Here is a 21,891-nt window from a genome sequence, read left to right on the forward strand (position 1 = left end):
ATATACTGCCATATGCACACATACACACACAGATACACTACCATATGCACAAATAGACACACATACATACAGATACACTGCCATATGCACACATACACACACACACACACACACAGATACACTGCCATATGCACACATACACTGCCACATGCACACATAGACACACACACAGATACATTTACATATGCACAAATAAACACACACGCACACAGATACACTGCATATGCACACATACACACACACAGATACACTGGCATATGCACACATTCACACACATCACACAGATACACTGCCATATGCACACATATACACACATACACAGATACACTGCAATATGCACACACACACACACAGATACACTGCCATATGCACAAATAGACACACACACACACACACACAGATACACTGCCATATGCACACATACATACACACACACACACACAGATACACTGCCATATGCACACATAGACACACACACACACAGATACACTGCCATATGCACACACACACACACACACACACACACACAGATAAACTGCCATATGCAAACATACACACACACACACACACACACACAGACACACTGCCTTATGCACACACACACACAGATACACTGCCATATGCACACATACATACACACACACACACACACACAGATACACTTCCATATGCACATATACACACACACACACACACAGATACACTGCCATATGCACATATACACACACACACATACACACACACAGATACACTGCCATATGCACACATACATACACACACACACACACACACATACAGATACACTGCCATATGCACACATACATACACACACACACACACACAGATTCACTGCCATATGCACATATACACACACACACATGCACTGCCATATTCACATATACACACACATACACACACACACAGATACACTGCCATATGCACACATAGACACACACACAGAAACATTTACATATGCACACATACACACACACACACACAGATACACTGCCATATGCACATACACACACAGATACACTGCCATATGCACACATACACACACACACACACAAACAGATACAGTGCCATATGCACACATACACACACACACAGATACACTGCATATGCACACATACACACACACAGATACACTGGCATATGCACACATTCACACACATCACACAGATACACTGCCATATGCACACATATACACACATACACAGATACACTGCAATATGCACACACACACACACACAGATACACTGCCATATGCACAAATAGACACACACACACACACACACACACACAGATACACTGCCATATGCACACATACATACACACACACACACACACAGATACACTGCCATATGCACACATAGACACACACACACACAGATACACTGCCATATGCACACACACACACACACACACACACACAGATAAACTGCCATATGCAAACATACACACACACACACACACAGACACACTGCCTTATGCACACACACACACAGATACACTGCCATATGCACACATACATACACACACACACACACACAGATACACTTCCATATGCACATATACACACACACACACACACAGATACACTGCCATATGCACATATACACACACACACATACACACACACAGATACACTGCCATATGCACACATACATACACACACACACACACATACAGATACACTGCCATATGCACACATACATACACACACACACACACAGATTCACTGCCATATGCACATATACACACACACACATGCACTGCCATATTCACATATACACACACATACACACACACACAGATACACTGCCATATGCACACATAGACACACACACAGAAACATTTACATATGCACACATACACACACACACACACAGATACACTGCCATATGCACATACACACACAGATACACTGCCATATGCACACATACACACACACACACAAACAGATACAGTGCCATATGCACACATACACACACAGAGATACACTGCCATATGCACACATACACACACACACACACACACACACACAGATACACTGCCATATGAACACATACACACACACACACACACACAAACACAGATACACTGTCATATGCACACATAGACACACACACACAGATACACTGCCATATGAACACATACACACACACAGGTACACTGCCATATGCACACATAGACACACACATAGATACACTGCCATATGCACACATACACACACACAGATACACTGCCATATATACACACACACACAGATACACTGCCATATGCACACATAGACACACACACACACACACAGATACACTGCTATATGCACACATACACACACACACACACACACACACAGATACACTGCCATATGCACACATACACACACACACACAGATACACTGCCATATGCACACATACACACACACAGGTACACTGCCATATGCACACATAGACACACACATAGATACACTGCCATATGCACACATACACACACACACACACACACACACACACACAGATACACTGCCATATGCACACACACACACACACACACAAACACACACAGATACACTGCCATATGCACACATACACACACACACAGATACACTGCCATATGCACACATACACATACACACACAGATACACTGCCATATGCACACATACACACACACACACATATACACTGCCATATGCACACATACACACACACACACACACAGATACACTGCCATATGCACACATACACACACACAGGTACACTGCCATATGCACACATAGACACACACATAGATACACTGCCATATGCACACATACACACACACACACACACACAGATACACTGCCATATGCACACACACACACAAACACACACAGATACACTGCCATATGCACACATACACACACACACACAGATACACTGCCATATGCACACATACACACACACACACACACAGATACACTGCCATATGCACACATACACACACACACACATATACACTGCCATATGCACACACACACACACACAAACACACACAGATACACTGCCATATGCACACATACACACACACACACACAGATACACTGCCATATGCACACATACACACACACACACACACACATACACTGCCATATGCACACATACACACACACACAGATACACTGCCATATGCACACATATACACACAGATACATTTGCATATGCACATACACATACACATAAAAGACACTACATACGTATGCATTTACAATGACATACCCATATTTATGCATATAATGATACACACACAGTTATAAAAAGACTGTATATGTAGATGTACATCTAGTTATATATATAAATATTATATATATAATGCTCGGCATAATATATAATATTTCACCTACAGTTGGTCTTTCTATATAGGCAAATAAGTTTAGAAACTAGTTGTTTCAAAATGCTTAAAACTATTTATTTATATTAAAAACTAATACAATTTTTTTTTAAATAACTTTTTTTTATATAATAAAAAAGTGTGTCTCAGGATTGGTCGCTCTCACTATATATTAAAAACTGTTCAGATAAAATACAATACACTTGGATTCAATGTTATAGAAATACATAGGATACAATTGGTATACAAAATATAAGTGCAAATGATGAATACACTAATAGAAGAGACAATCTCAGAAGATAGATAAAAATAGTACAATGTCTGGATAGATCTCCGGTAAGGATACCGGTTACAAGCGTATACACGTGCAATAAAAGTGATAAACTGTGGAAAATACAATCAAAAAATTGCCAACAATTGCAAAAAAAAAAAAAATATATATATAAAAATAAAAAATTAAAAAACATATCGTGTAAAATATGTGAAAAAATATATGTGAAAAAAATGTGAAAATATATATATATAAAAAAGAAAGGATTTTTAGGATTGTATTGTTTATCACTAGTTATTATCCCAGCAGCAGGACTTCTTGGATATCGAGTTTGGACTCAGGAATTATTACTAATAGTATACACACTTATTTGGACACTTGGATTATATCATAAGTACTATAATACTACTGGACACATACGCATATTTATATATTTTTGGGGTATTATATACATATCATCATTGGAGTTATACCTACGGATATTTTTTTATTTTTGATTTGGACACTTTATTACAATATATATATTTTTTTTTTCTTTATATTTTTTCACATTTTTTTCACATATATTTTTTCACATATTTTACACGATATGTTTTTTAATTTTTGATTTTTATATATATATTTTTTATATTTTTTGCAATTTTTAGCCATTTTTTGATTGTATTTTCCACAGTTTATTACTTTTATTGCACGTGTATACGTTTGTAACCGGTATCCTTACCGGAGATCTATCCAGACATTGTACTATTTTTATCTATCTTCTGAGATTGTCTCTTCTATTAGTGTATTCATCATTTGCACTTATATTTTGTATACCAATTGTATCCTATGTATTTCTATAACATTGAATCCGATTGTATTGTACTTTATCTGAACAGTTTTTAATATATAGTGAGAGCAACCAATCCTGAGTCACTCTTTTTTATTATATAAAACATTTTATTTAAAAAAAATGTATTAGTTTTTAATATAAATAAATAGTTTTAAGCATTTTGAAACAACTAGTTTCTAAACTTATTTGCCTACATAGAAAGACCAACTGTAGGTGAAATATTATATATATTATACATTATTAGATATACCATTGTCAATATCAACCTCCTTTTCAGTCAGCTTTGTCCCGGATTTATCCTGTTTTATATATACTTTGGCCAATTTTGGTGCTCCTATTCCCTTTTTTGTTATTTTGAATCCAAGATCCAGTTAGGGGGTCTCATGTAGTGTAGCTTGTATATATATAAATCTAGGCGCAGTTCTCTATAACCACATACATTTCAAACCCTAATGGCCCTCAAGATGGCAGACACATCAACAAACATCAGCAAGGGGAAGCCGAACTTTAACACTTTGAGCTTACAACAGCTAGCCTGAGTAGACATGCTCCCGCCAAAGTCCTCAAGCCACCCTAGTTGTTGCCGCTACTTCAGTGCTGCCCCATGATACCTGCAAACAAATCAAATGTTAAACAACAAGGGCGGGACCAGGTGGGAAAACACTTCTCTCAGTCGAACAGGAACAGAAAGAGGGAGTGATCAAGCTGTCCATGCATTTTATAGGTAAACACTCTCCACCCCAACATTGGCAACAATGTTGCACACTCAATCCCAGCACCAGATTCACATATCAGAGAGGCAGCATAATCCTTAAGACGCTCCAAGCACAAATATAATCTACACTAACATAAGGGTTAAATCGCCATTACTTCATTACCACTTTACCCAATAAACACACAGACAAATTTTGGAGGTATAAGACCATGGAGCAATGTCACTTTTATTAAATAACCAGGCACAAATTACTAAACTTTTTCAAAGCTTTAACGCTAGGTGGCAGTAACTGAGATCCTAAATTATATATATGTACAAATAACAAACTTTGAGCAAGTGCTTTGAGGTCAACAGCCATCGTTGGCATCATTCGTTCATTCGTTAGGGATTTCTAGGTCAGCAGGCCCACGGGAAGAGGTGTTACAAGCTGCGACTTGCAACATAACCCCGCCAGAAGAGCTACACTTGCCCCATATCAAACTGGAGCTCTTGCCGCCACCACTCACAATTTTTACATAGGGACTCTTTACAGTACATAGCGACTGCATGCCTCCTTCAAGTTTGCTAAAAACAAATCTAAACCCTCTTCAGTCAAGTGCACACCATCAGGTCTATAGAGGCATTTACAATCCACAATAATGTTTTCATGCCCGATCACGAAACCACCTTCCTCCACAATCAACCTCCCCACATCCCTGGTCAACTTCTTTCGAATCCTGTAAGCTGATCTATGCACTCGCACATTCCTCTACTGTAACTGAGCTATAACATTCGACCATGGGAAGCTAACTTTCAACCACTGCACATCTGATTCGATAATACATGTCAACTCAAGCACCGGCCCAGTACCCACATCATTCCCCCCCAGATGTAGCACCATTAGGGATGGCCTGCCCCACCGGTGAACAGCTCTTCGAGACCTCCCGACATTCTCCTCCTCCCAAGCCACCTAATGGAAACCGCATCTGGTCAAATCCCCAGCTGCTGGCCGCCCGGATGTTTCAAGGCATGTATTGCCGCCCAGTGCACATATGAGTGCCCGACTATCCACGCCCTGTAAGGAGGGGTCCTTAACCCTAAAGCAAATGAGAATTAGTATAACAATGGCTAAACTGATCAACAATATGCAACTAAACAAATGACTACTTAACTATGTTCACTTAACGGTCTAATATATAACTTATAACGATTAGAGTTCCATCTACCTAATTTCTTAATACCTTGTTCTGACACCCCTTCGGCAGCTGCACTAGTGGCAGAGCCAATGCGAAACGAGCGATGCACATTAACGTCAGGGTTATGCCCCACCTTCTCTGCCGTGAAGTTCTACACCCTTTAAAACTGAAATTTGGACAGATTGGTACCATCAATATGTAAAAAAAAATTGCCCTGATACTCCCTGCCGCCTCTTAGAGTACTCAGAGACTAGCCTAACAGGACAACACTCAGGTCTTTACTGTTCCTGCATTGTTAACCATACCCCTTTCCTCTCTTGATCTGTTTTAGATCTCGGGATATACAGTAGCAATGCCTTCTGATCAAACCGAACATGTTGCACCTGAATACCCGTCCCCACCAATAGTCTGGACTGAGCTACCAGTTCTCCTACTCTCAGGGAACCAAAGAACGCCATTGCAAACACTGCCCTAAATGAGCAAACTTGGAAGTCATCTGCGCAAACCTTTGGCAATACTGCCAACAAAACTTCTAACCGCTGAACTGTGATGGGCTTGCGTCTGTCTGCCAACCACACTTCAATCCTGCCCCAGCCTTTTAACACTTGATGAACTAAGAACGAATTTGTATGATCCGGCAAGCCCTTTAACTTACTGAGAAATGCAATTGCTGCCAATTGCCCCTGCATTGCTCCCTTCCTGCATCCACTCTCCTTCAACTGTACCATCCATTCCAATACCCATGCTGGAGAACTATCTGCTAATGCAAAGTCCTTACCCATCAAGAAGGCCTCCCGTTCTGCCCAATTTTTAATGTACGCCCTCCAAGTAGCAGGAGCCAGCGAAGCCTTCACCAAATAAGTCAGTACGTCCCCCCCCTCAGCCACCTGCCAAAGAAAGGAAGGACAAGAAGGTACTTTATCTGCTCTTGGAACCAATCTTCTAAACAGATCCCACTGAAAGTGAGACAGCGTGTCTGCAACCACGTTGTTCACCCCTGGCGCGTGTTGTGCCGAAAAGTCAATATTGTGTCGCAAACAACTCAGCACCAACCAATGTAAATATCTCACCACCACTGAGGAAGAAGCTGAAAGTGTTACGCCGCACCGCTCTAGCTGTTGCTAGGGGTGCGGGTTGCGGCACCTCCTTCCCTGGTCGTTACCAGGGGCAATGTCGGCTCAGGATGCGTGTGGTGCTGACATCATCGCCGCACGGTCCTGATGCCGGACGTAGCTTAGTGCCGTGAATCCTGTGCCCTTAATCTGATGGACTGCTTTGCTGTTGCCAAACCCTGCCTGCCTGACCATTCTAGTGGTTCATCCTTGGACTATTCTGCTGTTGCTGCTGGGGACTATCCTGCCTGTGGTGAGTGCTGCCTTCCTCATCTTGCTAACTTTCTCTGCTCTGGGATATTCCCTATCATTCTGGCTTGATGCTGGGATAAAAAGACTACTGGCCGAGTTTGGTCTGATAGAGGAGTATTCCACAAGCGTTACATTATACTTGGGCCATGCAGCCAGATGAGGTGGCACAAGCTGTTTATCATCAGGGACAGATGCAGTTGCAGAATATGGATTCCAAGATAGAGGCTATTACCACTCAACTCTTCTTACTAGTTGCAGCGAGGGATGCCGCTCCTGTTGCTTCACCACAAGCCCCTACTCCTAGTACTGTGACTTCTTCCTCTGCTTCTGGAAGTATACCCCGGATACCCTTGCCTGACAAGTATGAAGGTACTACTGATTACAGGGGCTTTCTAAACCAATGCTGGCTGCGCTTCTGCAATGACCCTCACACATTTTGGTCTCATCAGTCAAGGGTCACCTTTATCATTTCCTTGTTAAAGGACAAGGCCCTAGCCTGGGTCTCTCCCCTTTTGGAACAGACACTACACTCCTGCATGATGCTGATGAGTTCATTTCTGCCTTATCTTCTGTGTTTGGGACTTCTGGTCGTACCTCTGCTGCGGAATATTCTCTCCTTAATCTCCACCAGGGCAATAAAACTGTGGCACAATTTGCCATTGAATTCCGCACCTTGGTACTTGAAACCACTTGGGATGGCAGTGCTCTCAAGGCAGCCTTTAGGAGGGGTCTCCATGAACACATCAAAGATGAACTCACTTATCATGATATTCCTTCTTCTTTGGATGACTTTATAGCGCTTTGAATCAATATGGACTCTCGCTTTCAGGAAAGGCAAGCTGAGAGAGACAGAACAAGGAGGGTCCTTCCCTCTCATCCTCCTATTCACCCAGTTGCGGGAGCATCCACTACACCTTCAGCAGCTCCAGTTACCTCAGTAGAGGAACCCACAAATCTCTCCTCCTTCAAACCCTCAGAGTCTGAAAGGCAGAGAAGGAGACTGAGACTATGTTTTTATTGTGGATCTAACACCCACCAACTAAAGGACTGTGACATTTGGCCGGGAAAAGCCAATGCTTAGGGGATAACACTGGGGTACCTCTAAGCATGGTCTCTACTACATCCCCTCGCTCCTCTCAGATCCTGGTACCTGTTACCCTTCCTTCAGAATACTGTCCACACTCAAGCCTTCATTGATTCAGGGGCAGCGGAAAACTTCCTGAATCACCATTTCATAATTCAAGCTGGTTTGCCTCTTCTGCAGGAAAGACATTGTCTCAAAATAACTACCCTGGATGGCAACCCCCTTGGTTCGGGCATGATCCACTTTGAGTCAGCACCCCTGACCCTAACTGTGTCCTCCACACTGAACAGCTGCAGTTTGAGTTCATTCATTCCCCAGCACAGCCTGTCATCCTTGGTCTTCCTTGGTTTTGGGTACACAATCCACAGTTCAACTGGGCTGAGGGACAACTGGCCTCCTGCGGTACCTCCTGTTTCCACTCCTGCCTTGCCCCATATTCCCATAGCCAGTATACAGACTCCTTCAAACCTTCCTTCAGTATACACGGACTTTGCGGATGTGTTTTAGAAAAAGGCAGCCGACGTGATGCTGCCCCACCGTACCTATGATTGCAAGATCGACCTCTTTCCTGGAGCCCCACTTCCTAAAGGGAGGACTTATCCACTCTCCAAGGCTGAAACCAAATCCATGGAGGAGTACATCCAAGAGAACCTAGCTAAAGGTTTCATTCACCCTTCCTCCTCTCCTGCAGGGGCTGGCTTCTTTTTTGTCAGTAAGAAGGATGGTGGGCTCAGACCTGGCATTGACTACAGGGCCTTGAACAACATAACCATCAAGAATCGCTATCCCATACTATTGATCACCGAACTGTATGACTCACTCCAGGATGCTCGCTTTTTCACCAAACTGGACTTACATGAGGCATACAATCTGATTCACATCTTTCCAGGCCACGAATGGAAGACCGCCTTTAACACAAGATCTGGGCATTACGAATACCTTGTAATGCCCTTCGGGCTATGTAACGCCCCTGCAGTCTTCCAGGCATTTGTCAACGATGTCTTCTGTAACTTTCTCAACCACACTGTCATTGTTTATCTGGATGACATCCTTGTTTTCTCTTCCACTTTAGAGAAGCATCATGAGGCACGTGAGACAGGTGCTTCTTTGTCTCAGAGATAATTCTTTGGTAGCCAAGCTAGAAAAGTGTGTTTGATCAAGTGCAGATCCAATTCCTTGGTTATGTTATCTTGAATGAGGGTTTTGCCATGGATCCTGCTAAACTCACCTCAGTACTAGAATGGCCACAACCTACCTCTTTAAAGGAATTGCAGAAGTTTTTGGGATTCTCCAATTATTACCTCAAGTTTATAAAGAACTTTTCTCAAACAGTTGTTCCTCTCACTGAATTGACAAAACGGAACAAAGACTGTAAAAATTGGCATCTGGAGGCCATAAATGCCTTCTCTTTTCTGAAAAAGGCATTCTGTTCAGATCCTTTGCCCCGCGATCTTGATCCTGACCTACAGTTCACTTTAGAGGTTGATGCCTCCGAGATAGGGGCTGGAGCAGTTTTTACCCAAAGGGACCCTGTGACTTCCAAGTCTCACCCTGTAGCCTTTTTCTCTAAACGCTTTACTCCTGCTGAAAGGAACTATGATGTGGGTAATCGTGCACTTTTAGCCATTAAGATGGCCTTGAATGAATGACATCATTGGTTAGAGGGCACCGCCAATCCTATTCAGATTCTCACCAACCACAAGAATCTGACTTACCTAGAGACTGCTCATTGACTCAATCCTCGACATGCCAGCTGGGCCTTGTTCTTTTCCCGTTTTACTTTCGTGGTCTCTTATCTTCCTGGGACCAAGAACAAGAAGGCGGATGCCCTTTCCTGTCAGTCCCCTCACTCAAGTAATTCCTCAGAAGTGCCTATTGAACACATCATACCCCCCTCCTGTGTGGTTGCTCAATACCACCCTTCTTCAAAGATTGCAACATGCTTAGTCTAGAAAACCTCCTGGTGCCCCCATGGCCTCCAATATCCTTTTTGTACCTCTGAACCTACGTATCCCTGTGCTAGCCTGGGCTCATGATAGCAAACTCTCAGGACATCCTGGTTCGACTAGGACTTTCAAGCGTCTTTCCCAACATGTTTGTTGGCCTACTATGAAGTCTGACACTGAGGATTATGTGAGAGCCTGCACAATTTGTGCTGCCAACAAGACTCCCCAATCCTTGCCTCCTGGCTTGCTCCAACCATTGTCCATTCCCAAACAACCATGGACACACATAACAATGGACTTCATTGTGGACCTTCCGTCTTCCAACCACCATACAGTCATCTGGGTTGTGGTGGACCGCTTTTCCAGACTGGCTCACTTTGTACCCCTAACCAAACTGCCTTCTGTTCAAGAATTATCATCCCTTTTTCTCTTGCATGTGGTACGACTTCATGGCATTCCTGTGAATATTGTTTGCGACAGAGGTCCACAGTTCATCTCTACCTTCTGGAGAGCCTTTTGTAAGTTGATTGGAACCATTGTTTCCTTGTTATCTGGCTACCATCCTCAGACCAATGGAATAACTGAGAGAGCAAACCAGGATCTTGAAGCCTCCCTTAGAGTCTTTGTCAACGCTCGCCATACCAACTGGTCTGAGTTGCTACCCCTAGCTGAGCTGGTAAGAAACACTCATTGGCACTCTTCTCTTCGATGTTCTCCGTTTCAAGCCGCAGCAGGGTTTTTACCTTGTGTCTTCCCTCTTTCAGCTCAGTCCACTGGGGTCCCTGCCAAAGACCGACACATAACTGAACTCACCACTCATTGGTAACGTATTCACTCTCAGCGGTGTTTAGCTGTTTCTAGATATAAGAAGTTTGCTGATCATCATAGGGCTTCTATACATGCTATTCCAGTGGGTGAACGTGTTTGGATCTCTACTCAACATATTTGTCTACGTCAACCCTGTCATAAATTGGGGCCTAGGTTCATCGGTCCTTAAAAGGTCATGAAAATACCTCCTGTTGCCTACAAAGTGGCTTTGCCAAAAACCCTATGCATACATCCAGTCTTCCACATCTATCTACTTAAACTTTACATCAAGAATAGATATACCCGGCTCCAAGCTCCTCCTCCTCTGCTCTCAATCCGTGGTGACCCCGAATATGCGGTAGCTAATATTCTGGACTCCAGATACAGGCGCAAACAACTGCAGTATCTAATACATTGGAAGGGTTACTCCGTGGCAGATCATTCCTGGGTTCCTGCCCGTGATGTGCATGCTCCATCTCTGATCTCCAGATTCCATGCTACTCATCCTTTGAAGCCAACTCTGGTTCCCAGAGGGAACCCTTGAGAAGGGGGCTATGTCACTCCGCGCCACTCTAGACGTTGCTAGGGGTGCAGCATCTCCTTCCCTGCTCATTGCCAGGGGCAGTGTCGGCTCAGGATGCGTGCGGTGCTGACATCATTGCCGCACGCTCCTGATGCCGGTTGGAGCTCAGTGGCATGAATCCTGCGCCTATTTAAATGTTACACTAACGATCTGTCACTGCCCAAGTATAGGTGTTTCTTTTTGTGCTCCTGGGTGTGACAGATCGTTCTTTCTATCTACCTATTGATTACTGCTGCTGAACCTGCCTGCCTGACTACTCTACCTGCCTTAACCCTTAATCTGCTGGATTTATTACTGTTGCTGAACCTGCATGTCTGACTACTCTACCTGCCTTAACCCTTAATCTGCTGGACTGCTTTGCTGTTGCTAAACCCTGCCTGCCTTACCATTCTAGTGGTTTATCCTTGGACTACTTTACTGTTGCAAAACCCTGCCTGCCTGACCATTCTTGTGGTGTGCCTTTGGACTGCTTTGCTGTTGCCAGACCCTGCCTGCCTGACCATACTAGTGGTTCATCCTTGGACTACTCTGCTGTTTCCGCAGGGGACTGTCCTGCCTGTGGGGAGTGCAGCCTTCCTCATCTCGCTAACTTTCTCTGCTCTGCTATATTCCCTATCATTCCGCCTCAACTCCGGGATAACAATACTACTGGCCGTGTTTGTTCTGATAGAGGAGTAGCCCACGAGCGTTACAATAAGCTTATTGATAGCGAATACAACACATGATGTTGCACCAAAAAATAACAGTTTTGTTGGCTAGTCGCTTCCCCCCTTAATTCGGTGGCCACCACTATGGGAAACAACTCTAGCCATGTCAAATTCCTAGTCAAGCCCTTAGCTACTCATTCGAGGGGCCAAGGTTCTGCACTCCAAGCGCCCTTGAAGTATGCTTCAAAACCATGAACCCCCACTGCATCTGTGAACAGGTGCAACACCTGACTAGACATTCTCACTTGTCTCCACATCAAGACCCCGTTAAAGTCTGATAGAAACAACATCCAAACTTTCAGATCTTCCTTCATCTCTTCTGAGACCCTACATTGCTTGTGCCTCCTATCCTTTACCTTCAACGGGCCCTCCAATCTCCTGTTAAACACCCTTCTCATAGGGATGACCCTACGGGGGATATTTATCAAAGCCTCAAACGGCAAATGTTGATATTTGTGATGTAACATACAATCCGCCTGTCTCAATCCGATCAGCCAATAGGATGAAAGCTCAATCCTATTGGCTGTTTGGAACAGCCAATAGGATTTTAGCAGCTCTAATCCTATTGTCTGATTTGAACAGCCAATAGGATTTTAGCAGCTCTAATCCTATTGGCTGATTGAAATCTATCAGCCAATAGGAATGCAAGGGACGCCATCTTAGATGACGTCATTTGCATTGAAGTTCCAGCTTACGGCGGCGACCGTATGAAGAGGATGCTCTGCGCTGGATGTCTTCAGGATGGACCCACTCCATGCCGGATGGATGAAGATAGAAGATGCCGTCTGGATGAAGACTTCTTGCCGACTGGATGAGGACTTCTCCAGCTGGATGAAGATGGAAGAGGCCGCCCGGACAAAGACTTCTTGCGTCTGGATGATGACTTCTCCGGCTCCATATGGATCCTTCAAGCGGGACTTCAAGAACTGTAAGTGGATCGTCGGGGGTTAGTGTTAGGTTTTTTTAAGGGTTTTTTAGGTGGGTTTTATTTTTAGATTAGGGTCTGGGCATGTAAAAGAGCTAATTTGGGGGGCTTTTTTTATTTTTATAGGGCTATTAGATTAGGCGAAATTCTTTTTTATATTTGATAATGTGATTTTTAATTTTTCGTAATTTAGTTGTTTTTTTTTGTAACTCAGTGTTAGTTTTTTTCTGTAATTTAGTACTTTTAATAATGTTTAATAGTATATTTAAATAATTTGAGTAGGGTTAGGTTTCTTTAATATGTAATTTAGTTTATTTTAATTCTACAGGTAAGTTTAAAATTATTTGAACATAGGGATGTTGTGATTTTAATTTAAAGTTAGCGGGATGTTAGGTTTAGGGGTTAATAGCTTCATTTAGTTTAAGGCAATGTGGGGGGATGGCGGTTTAGGGGTTAATAGATTTAGTTAATGGTAGTGATGTGGGAGGCCAGAGGTTTACGGGTCAATACGTTTATTTAACACCACAAAGCAAATAATCCACTCCCTTGTTATTTCCCGACTTGACTACTGCAATAACCTACTTACTGGCCTTCCTCTTTCCCGCCTCTCCCCCCTTCAATCCATCCTAAATGCCTCTGCCAGGCTGATCCACCTTTCCCTTCACTCATTCTCTGCTGCACCTCTCTGCGAGTCCCTTCATTGGCTCCCCATACACAGCAGAATTAAATTCAAAATTCTCACCCTTGCATACAAAGCGCTCACAAACACCGCTCCCCTCTACCTATCCTCTCTAATCAACAAGTATACTCCAGCCCGTCCACTAAGATCTAACAATGACCTGCTCCTTGCATCTGTGTCTATCACCTCCTCTCATGCTAGACTGCAGGACTTCTGTCATGCAGCACCTACCCTCTGGAACACTCTCCCTCGTGCCGTCAGGCTTTGCAATAATCTTTCTTCCTTTAAATGCTCTCTGAAGACTTTTCTGTTCAGAGAAGCCTACCACCCAACTCAATAATATTTCTCTTACCTAACAACATTTCCCTCCTCTAACTCTGCATTAACATCTTTCTCAATCTTGCAGCCCTCGCCTTCTGTTTCTCAACCTCCTACCCTTCTAGATTGTAAGTTCCCATGGGAATAGGGCCATCAATTCCTCCTGTATGTGTTTGTAAATTTTGTCCTGTGTCTTAGAAGTTTTATATTATTGTTTGATTTAAATGAACTGTATCCATGGACAGCGCTGCGGAATATGATGGCGCTTCATAAATAAAGTATAATAATAATAATAATAATAAAATTTAGTGGCGACGGTGTCGATAGGGGTTAATAACTTTATTTAGGTTGTGGCAGTGTCGGGGAATGGCGGGATAGGGGTTAATGTTAATAACTTTATTTAGGTTGCGGCGGTGTCGGAAAGTGGTGGGATAGGGGTTAATAACTTTATTTAGGTTGCGGCGGTGTAGGGAAGTGGCGGGATAGGGGTTAATAACTTTATTAAGGTTGCGGTGGTGTCGGGGAGCGGCGGGATAGGGGTTAAACATTTTAGTATAGTGGCAGTGTTTAGTGACAGGGTATAAATAAAGTTGGGAAAAAGCCGAATAGACACAAGATTGATGACTGTTAGTTAACAACACTCTGATGCTCATCGCCCTGTACTTGGTGTGCGTCTTTTTCCGTCTTTTTGTATAAATAAGGAGAGCGTATTGAGATATGAGGCCACAATGTTAGGCGATGTTATGCGAGCGTATTGGTGCCGGCGAATGCAACAAAGTTGAGACTTTGATAAATATCCCCCTACAGGCGAAGTTCAAAAGACCTAGAAGTGACTGAAGCTCCGTATGGGGTGCGTTTCAACTACCGCAGCCGCAGAGGTTTCTCATAACCACCCCTTGTTCCCTATTTGGCAGCCTGTTCTGCGGTTTTGAGCCAACAATGAAGCCAGCCAATTAATTTCTTCCATAACCGCGTTTTGTCCGCTTCCAGAGTGCGCCTCCAGATCCACCACTCTGGACTCTTTCCTGCCACCTGCCCTGCCACTTGACCCACCTCCCTGGGTCCCCAGACTCCTGACTCACCTGTGCCATGAGGAGGAAAACACCGGAAATTACGTCATGCCCATGACTACTGGAAGTGACATGATCGTCGTGCCACAAAACCGGAAGCCGCCCCACGTGTGGACCGCAACACCTTAAAACAGCGCTGAAGGCCAGACACCCAGATGGAAGATAAAAGCCTCACAACGATGCTCCCTACCCTACCCGCCTTGATCCCAGGACCACCGACGGCCCCTGCAGACGAACCGTCCGGACCAGCCACAGACGACGCAATGGCCTGCACCAAGGCCGAAACTGCCGCCATTGCTGCATTGTTTAACAGTAAGTTAGGTAAGTATGGGGGATGCAATCGACAACAAAACTGCTAGACCACCAGGCCCTGCATTAAAACCCCCAGGCCATAGGAGCCCCGAGGCTGCATTCTAATCCCGGGATGGGGGGTTAGGAGGAAAGCAGGCCACTAGGCCACCAGGTACTCGTTGCCCGGGAGTAAGGTTTGAAGGCCCGCCAACTTCTGAATCACCTCCCTCAGCACCCAAATCCTCCCTGGCATTGCCTGCTTTCCAGCTACTAGGCCCTGCGGCCTGCTGAACCCACCCACCACTTCCTTACTGCAACCAGCTATCGGTAAGGCCAACTGAGTCATCTAGAGCTGCCTCTCCCCCCTCCTCTTTGCCTAAACTGCCCATTATCCCTGAATCAAATAAATCAACATCCTGAGTTAAAGGGAATATAGGGTTCCTCAATTCCAGACCTGACCTCTCTCCCCTTCCCAGATACTTGCCGTGTAAATGGAGAATCCTCTCTTAGACGCTTAGGAGGAATGGATTGGCGCCTGGGACGATCCATCATGGAACACCAAAACACTTCAAAACACTTCTCTCAGTCGAATAGGAACAGAAGGCAGAAGGAGGGAGTGATCAAGCTGTCCATGCAGTTTATAGGTATAGGTCTTCACCCCAACATTGGCAACAATGTTGCACACTCACTCCCAGCACCAGATTCACATATCAGACAGGCAGCATAACCCTTAAGACGTTCCAAGCACAAATATGCTTTACACTAACATTAGCTTGCTTTCTCTCTCTGCATAGCACAGGGATTTAGAACAATGAAGTAATGGCACTTTCCACTGTGCTTGTAGGGGGGGGGGGGCAGCTCAGGAGAGGGACTATAGAGCAGAAATACTTTTACTACAAAGCAAAGCTGCACATGGCAGCAACAAAATAAATACAAGTTTGTTTGTTTGTTTTTTATGTTTGTTTATTTCTTAGTGTTTTGTTTTTATAACAACCATTCCTAAATGCAGCAAGTGACCTGGGCAGCTGAACCACCCATCGGAACAGCCATGAGGAGGATTACTCAAGTAGAGTAAGTTTCTGCCTGCCTGGTGGTGTAACCCCCCAATCTTGTCACCCAGGTGCAGTCCTCACCCCCCCCCCAGTGATGCCAATGCCTACAGGAATATTTCACCCCCAGGGTAGTGCAATACTATTTAGAAAGGTGAAACCAATAACCAATATAAGTCAGTTAACCAAAAGGGGCTGTTTTTTTTTCCGGGTTAAATCTTCATTAGCATGTGAATGCATAGGAAATTATCTGTTTGCATATGCAAATGAGCACACAGCAATGTTCAGACTTGGGGAGAAATGACCACTGTGCTGTTTACCGCTTGGTGCATACTGTGCTGCGTGAGCCAATACACTGCACCATGCTATCCCTGCAATGCACCTTAGAGCATCATGGCCTAGTTATTGATAAAAAATTCAATAGATTCATATAAAAAATGAACAGGACATATGGTCATGGGACATTTGGTCATAGGATATTTGGTTACAGGACATTTGGTCACAGGCCTTTTTACTATGAGCAATAGTGACCATTTGTCTTAAGACTTTTTGAGCCCTGATATTATTATGCTCAATAGTGACCATTTGTGTTATGACCAAAAGTCCTATGACCATATGTCTTATGACCAAATGTCCTATGACCATATGTCTTATGACAAAATGTCCTATGACCATATGTCTTATGACCAAATGCCCTATGACCATAAGTTCTTATGACCAAAAGTCATTGTCTCTCTCTCTCTTCCTATTCTTTTTTTATGAAAAAGTGTACAGTATTGTGATGAATCATTTGATTGGCTTTAACGGTTGACCAATGGGAGGGAAGATGGCCCTTGAAAAAGGGCGCTTGTTTTAAAGATTGTATTCAGCTAGGACTATGGATAGGAAGCTGAAAAGCGTCAGCTGCTATTCTTCTTTTCCTCCCATTGCAAGCCATCAATTTTGCTGTCATGTACAACTGTTGAGGAGATTGAAAATTTGATATGTCATTTTTGAAACTTTGATGGATTTTATTGTAGCAATTTGATGGTAATAAATGCTACTGAGACATCTTCCGGTGCTCCTGTTCTTTCTTTGTATTAAGTGACAAAAGTCCTTGTGACCATATGGCTATGACCATATGTCCTATGACCAAATGTATTATGACCATTAGTTCTAACACCATATAGGTGTGTATATAGGTGTGTACATATGTGTATTCATGTGTAATTATGTGTTTATATGTTGGAAAAATGGCGCCAATAGACTTGCTACAAACCTTTTTCTTTTTCTTTCAATAATTTTTTATTAAGGTATTGAGATGTCAGACAACATATAACAAATTACACCCGCATTTGACACAACTTAACACACATCTAAAAGAGTAGATCCGTAATATAAATTTGTAGTAAAACATTAAGCATTGACATTAAAGAGCTAAAGCTGTTCAGAATATATCTTGAGATTTTGAAGATAAATATCTGTGTGTGTTCTTTGTAATACATATATGAATTCCTAATACAGTCAAATAAAGTAAGAGTACAATTTTGACGCACATCAGAACAATACAAGACTTCCACTGATACCTTCGATTTTTACTTTATATACAAATATTCCAATAGAACCTCTGTATCATGTTTTGCTGCCTAGGATGATACTTTATGCCAACCTAGAGAACAGCACTCCTGAGAATACAATAAAAGCTAGAATAACTTCCATGCCTGTTCATTTTTATTACAACTCAGGGTGCACGTTCTTTTTGCACACTAGTCCCCTTTACAGAGAAAAAATATCCTGTAGCATATCAGTCTGACCCTACCCAATGACAGTCCATTGCCAAAATACCAGGCAATTCCTCTCTAACTAAGAGAAACAACAACCCCAGACAATCGTTTCTGCCTTCTGTGGGCCTCATCAGTGAGGTGCAGTTGCATCTCTCTAAGGGCATGTGTGCAAGGGTCCACGTCTGGCTTCCCCCATTACTCTTAGGAAGATCCAAGAGTAATTTGCATAAATATCAGAAGAGAGAGAACAGCACCCCTGAGAATAGAACAAAAGCTAGAATAACTTCCATGTCTGTTCATTTTTATTACAACTCAGGGTGTGCCTTCTTTTAGCACACTATGCCCCTTTACAGAGAAAAAATATCCTGTAGCATATCAGTATGACCCTCACAGTCAATAAGTCAATATATACTATCTTGTTCGAAAGGTTAATTTTCTTATCCAAATTAGTTTAGAACCTGACAAAATACATAATACAACATACTAGTATGTTAATATGCTGAAACATAATATAAAATAGTGTATGATATACAAATACAAGATATTGGGGTTTATGGCAGACAAAGAGCTACTAGGTAAGAAGCCGAGATAATAAACTGGGAATGTTATCATAATACATATAAAATGATCACCTACAATGAATCTTAGAAGCGGATGTTACCAATTTTGTCTAAATCGCCTATTTGAAACCCAAAAACATATTTGAAATTAAATACCTGCGTGGCCTACATCATAATTATGCTGTGTTAAGGAGCTATGGAATATAAAATATAATATAAATGCTGTGTAGCCAAGTATCTAAGGGCTAAGATAGGGGTAAAGTGTAGCTCTCTGAGTCCCGTGAAAATTCGGAACTGCGTTAGGTATCTGTTGTTCTGGGATTTTGCAGTATAAGATCTAAAGACTACTCTCAGTTACTTCACTCTTTAATACAGTAAATTCGTTGACAGGAAATACACTAAACATAGTACCAACTCTTCATGTTAGACCTGTAGAATACAGAGAGCATTAATCTTTTATATTTGTAAAGTCTCGTCATATACGCCACTTATGAATACATCTTGATAATTATATAGTAACGTACAACTTGTGAAGTGATAGTATCATAACAAATATAGCATGCGAATAAAGTCCTAAGTGGTCAGACGTTATAGTCCTCATGGAAGGCTAAATTGCATTACTAATGCCACTGTTTAGAGTAGTCCATATGAGCGACAAGTAGGTATATTCTGTAAAAGTTTTTAGGAATGCTTTATTCCAACCAGGCCAATGATATAGGAATGTATGGAAAAGTGCTGTAAAGATTTAGAGTTGGCTCACCAACTTCAATTTGTTGGAATATCAACCTATTCTGATTCTGTGTAAACTGGGTTGAATATGCTTCCCGATCTGTCCGGCGTGTCCAGCAATCAAGGGAGCTGTAATGAGAAATGGAGCAACGTCCCCTGTATAAGACAAATTAAAGTGTGGCCCTGATCCCTCTGACCATTGCATGAGCATGTCTGCTTCCAACAACATCTCCAATATCCGGTTTCTGGAATTTCCATGCATTGTTAGAGACCCCTTTTTGCCCCCCATTGTATTCGAACACCTCCTGCCATTGTGAGCCACACCCTCCATGCTCCGAAATATCGGCCGCTTCCTTCTCGGCCGGGGCGGTCAAAAAAGGTAAATGCTTCTCTGCTACAGAAGGGTCCTCTAATAAGCACCCTTATTAGATGATACAAGACAGGTAGGTCTCGATACCGGCAGAGCATTGATGTCGCAGTCATAAAGCTTTCTTTCTTCAGCTGCAGTAGGTGCGTAGTCAGTTTCTTCAGTGTTTGGTGATCTCAGTGCCATTATTGTGCTATTGTACCCATTATGCATCTTTCTTTTGAGTTCTTCAAGCAAGACACAAATTAGTAGGCAATTTTCCATCATATCTTGTAGGATTGGTACAAAGTTGTATATGTAGGTAGGTGAATTGTATAATGAAGGTATACCTGAATAACCCGGCAGATCGGGGGGAGGGATGAGGGCTATAGGCCTACAGGGTGGAATTCAGACTGTCCAAAGAGAAGCTCTAGTATGATCCTAATGGTTAGATGAACATTGCTAGATAAATGAGATTGATCCACTCAGGGTTTAGCAATAACAATCAATAGAAAAGGCCAGACAGAACATCATAAGATTGGCAGATTTTCAACAACGTGCCAGGAGCTCCTAAAAGATGCGACCCGCCATGTTAGTTACTTGGACATGCCCCCCGCCACAAACCTTTAATTTGTAAGAAGAGCAATATCTGAGAAGCACAATAAAGTGAAGCGCAATAAAACGAGGTATGCCTTTATAGAAATATGTATTTAAGAATGAAAAATAACATTATCCTGTAATTGAAGAACATTGGAATGGGAAATATGTACAGTAAATATAAAGTAAAACATAAATACAAATGTACATACATATAACTTTTTATAGCAATCACATTCAATATTTTGTATAAGATGGTGTTATTATGAGTGTAACTGTACTTTTAAATGTATTTGTGGTGGGTTTTTTATGCTTTTATTTGAGTGTCACAGTGAACCAGAGTGCTGAAGTTGCGATAACTTGACATGCATTAAATTCAATTATGCTTGTGCAAACTCGTTTACCTTCAACTTTTAATACGCACAGTACTTCCGACGCACACAAATACTCACGATAAACCTGATATTGTTCATGTGCAACTGTAAGCGCTAATCTGTCCCACTGCCGGATAAGTTACATTTAGCACTAATCTAGAACTTTAGGACAAATTAAAACTGATAACGGTTATAGAATGTGGTGTAGGAGCAAAAGAGAACGTTTACAGACGTGTGACAAAATGATAATTACTTACATTTTACCGCCAGTGTAACGGTTGTTATTAGCAGAACAAGACAACACAACGTCAGCGCAGAATAAATACCTAAAA

General features: G+C 42.6%; 1 protein-coding gene across 1 annotated transcript in view; it reads right to left on the reverse strand.

Annotated features, from left to right (window-relative positions):
• The window catches only part of LOC128647634 (C-type lectin domain family 12 member B), a 299,612-nt gene that overhangs the window by 187,261 nt on the left and 90,460 nt on the right, over nucleotides 1-21,891 (reverse strand). Inside the window, exon 3 of the mRNA XM_053700388.1 lies at nucleotides 21,817-21,885. Within this exon, the coding sequence (XP_053556363.1) occupies nucleotides 21,817-21,885 (69 nt within the window). The remainder of the gene's footprint in view (nucleotides 1-21,816; nucleotides 21,886-21,891) is intronic.

This window comes from Bombina bombina, chromosome 2, assembly GCF_027579735.1.
Source record: "Bombina bombina isolate aBomBom1 chromosome 2, aBomBom1.pri, whole genome shotgun sequence".
Classification (NCBI taxonomy): domain Eukaryota; kingdom Metazoa; phylum Chordata; class Amphibia; order Anura; family Bombinatoridae; genus Bombina; species Bombina bombina.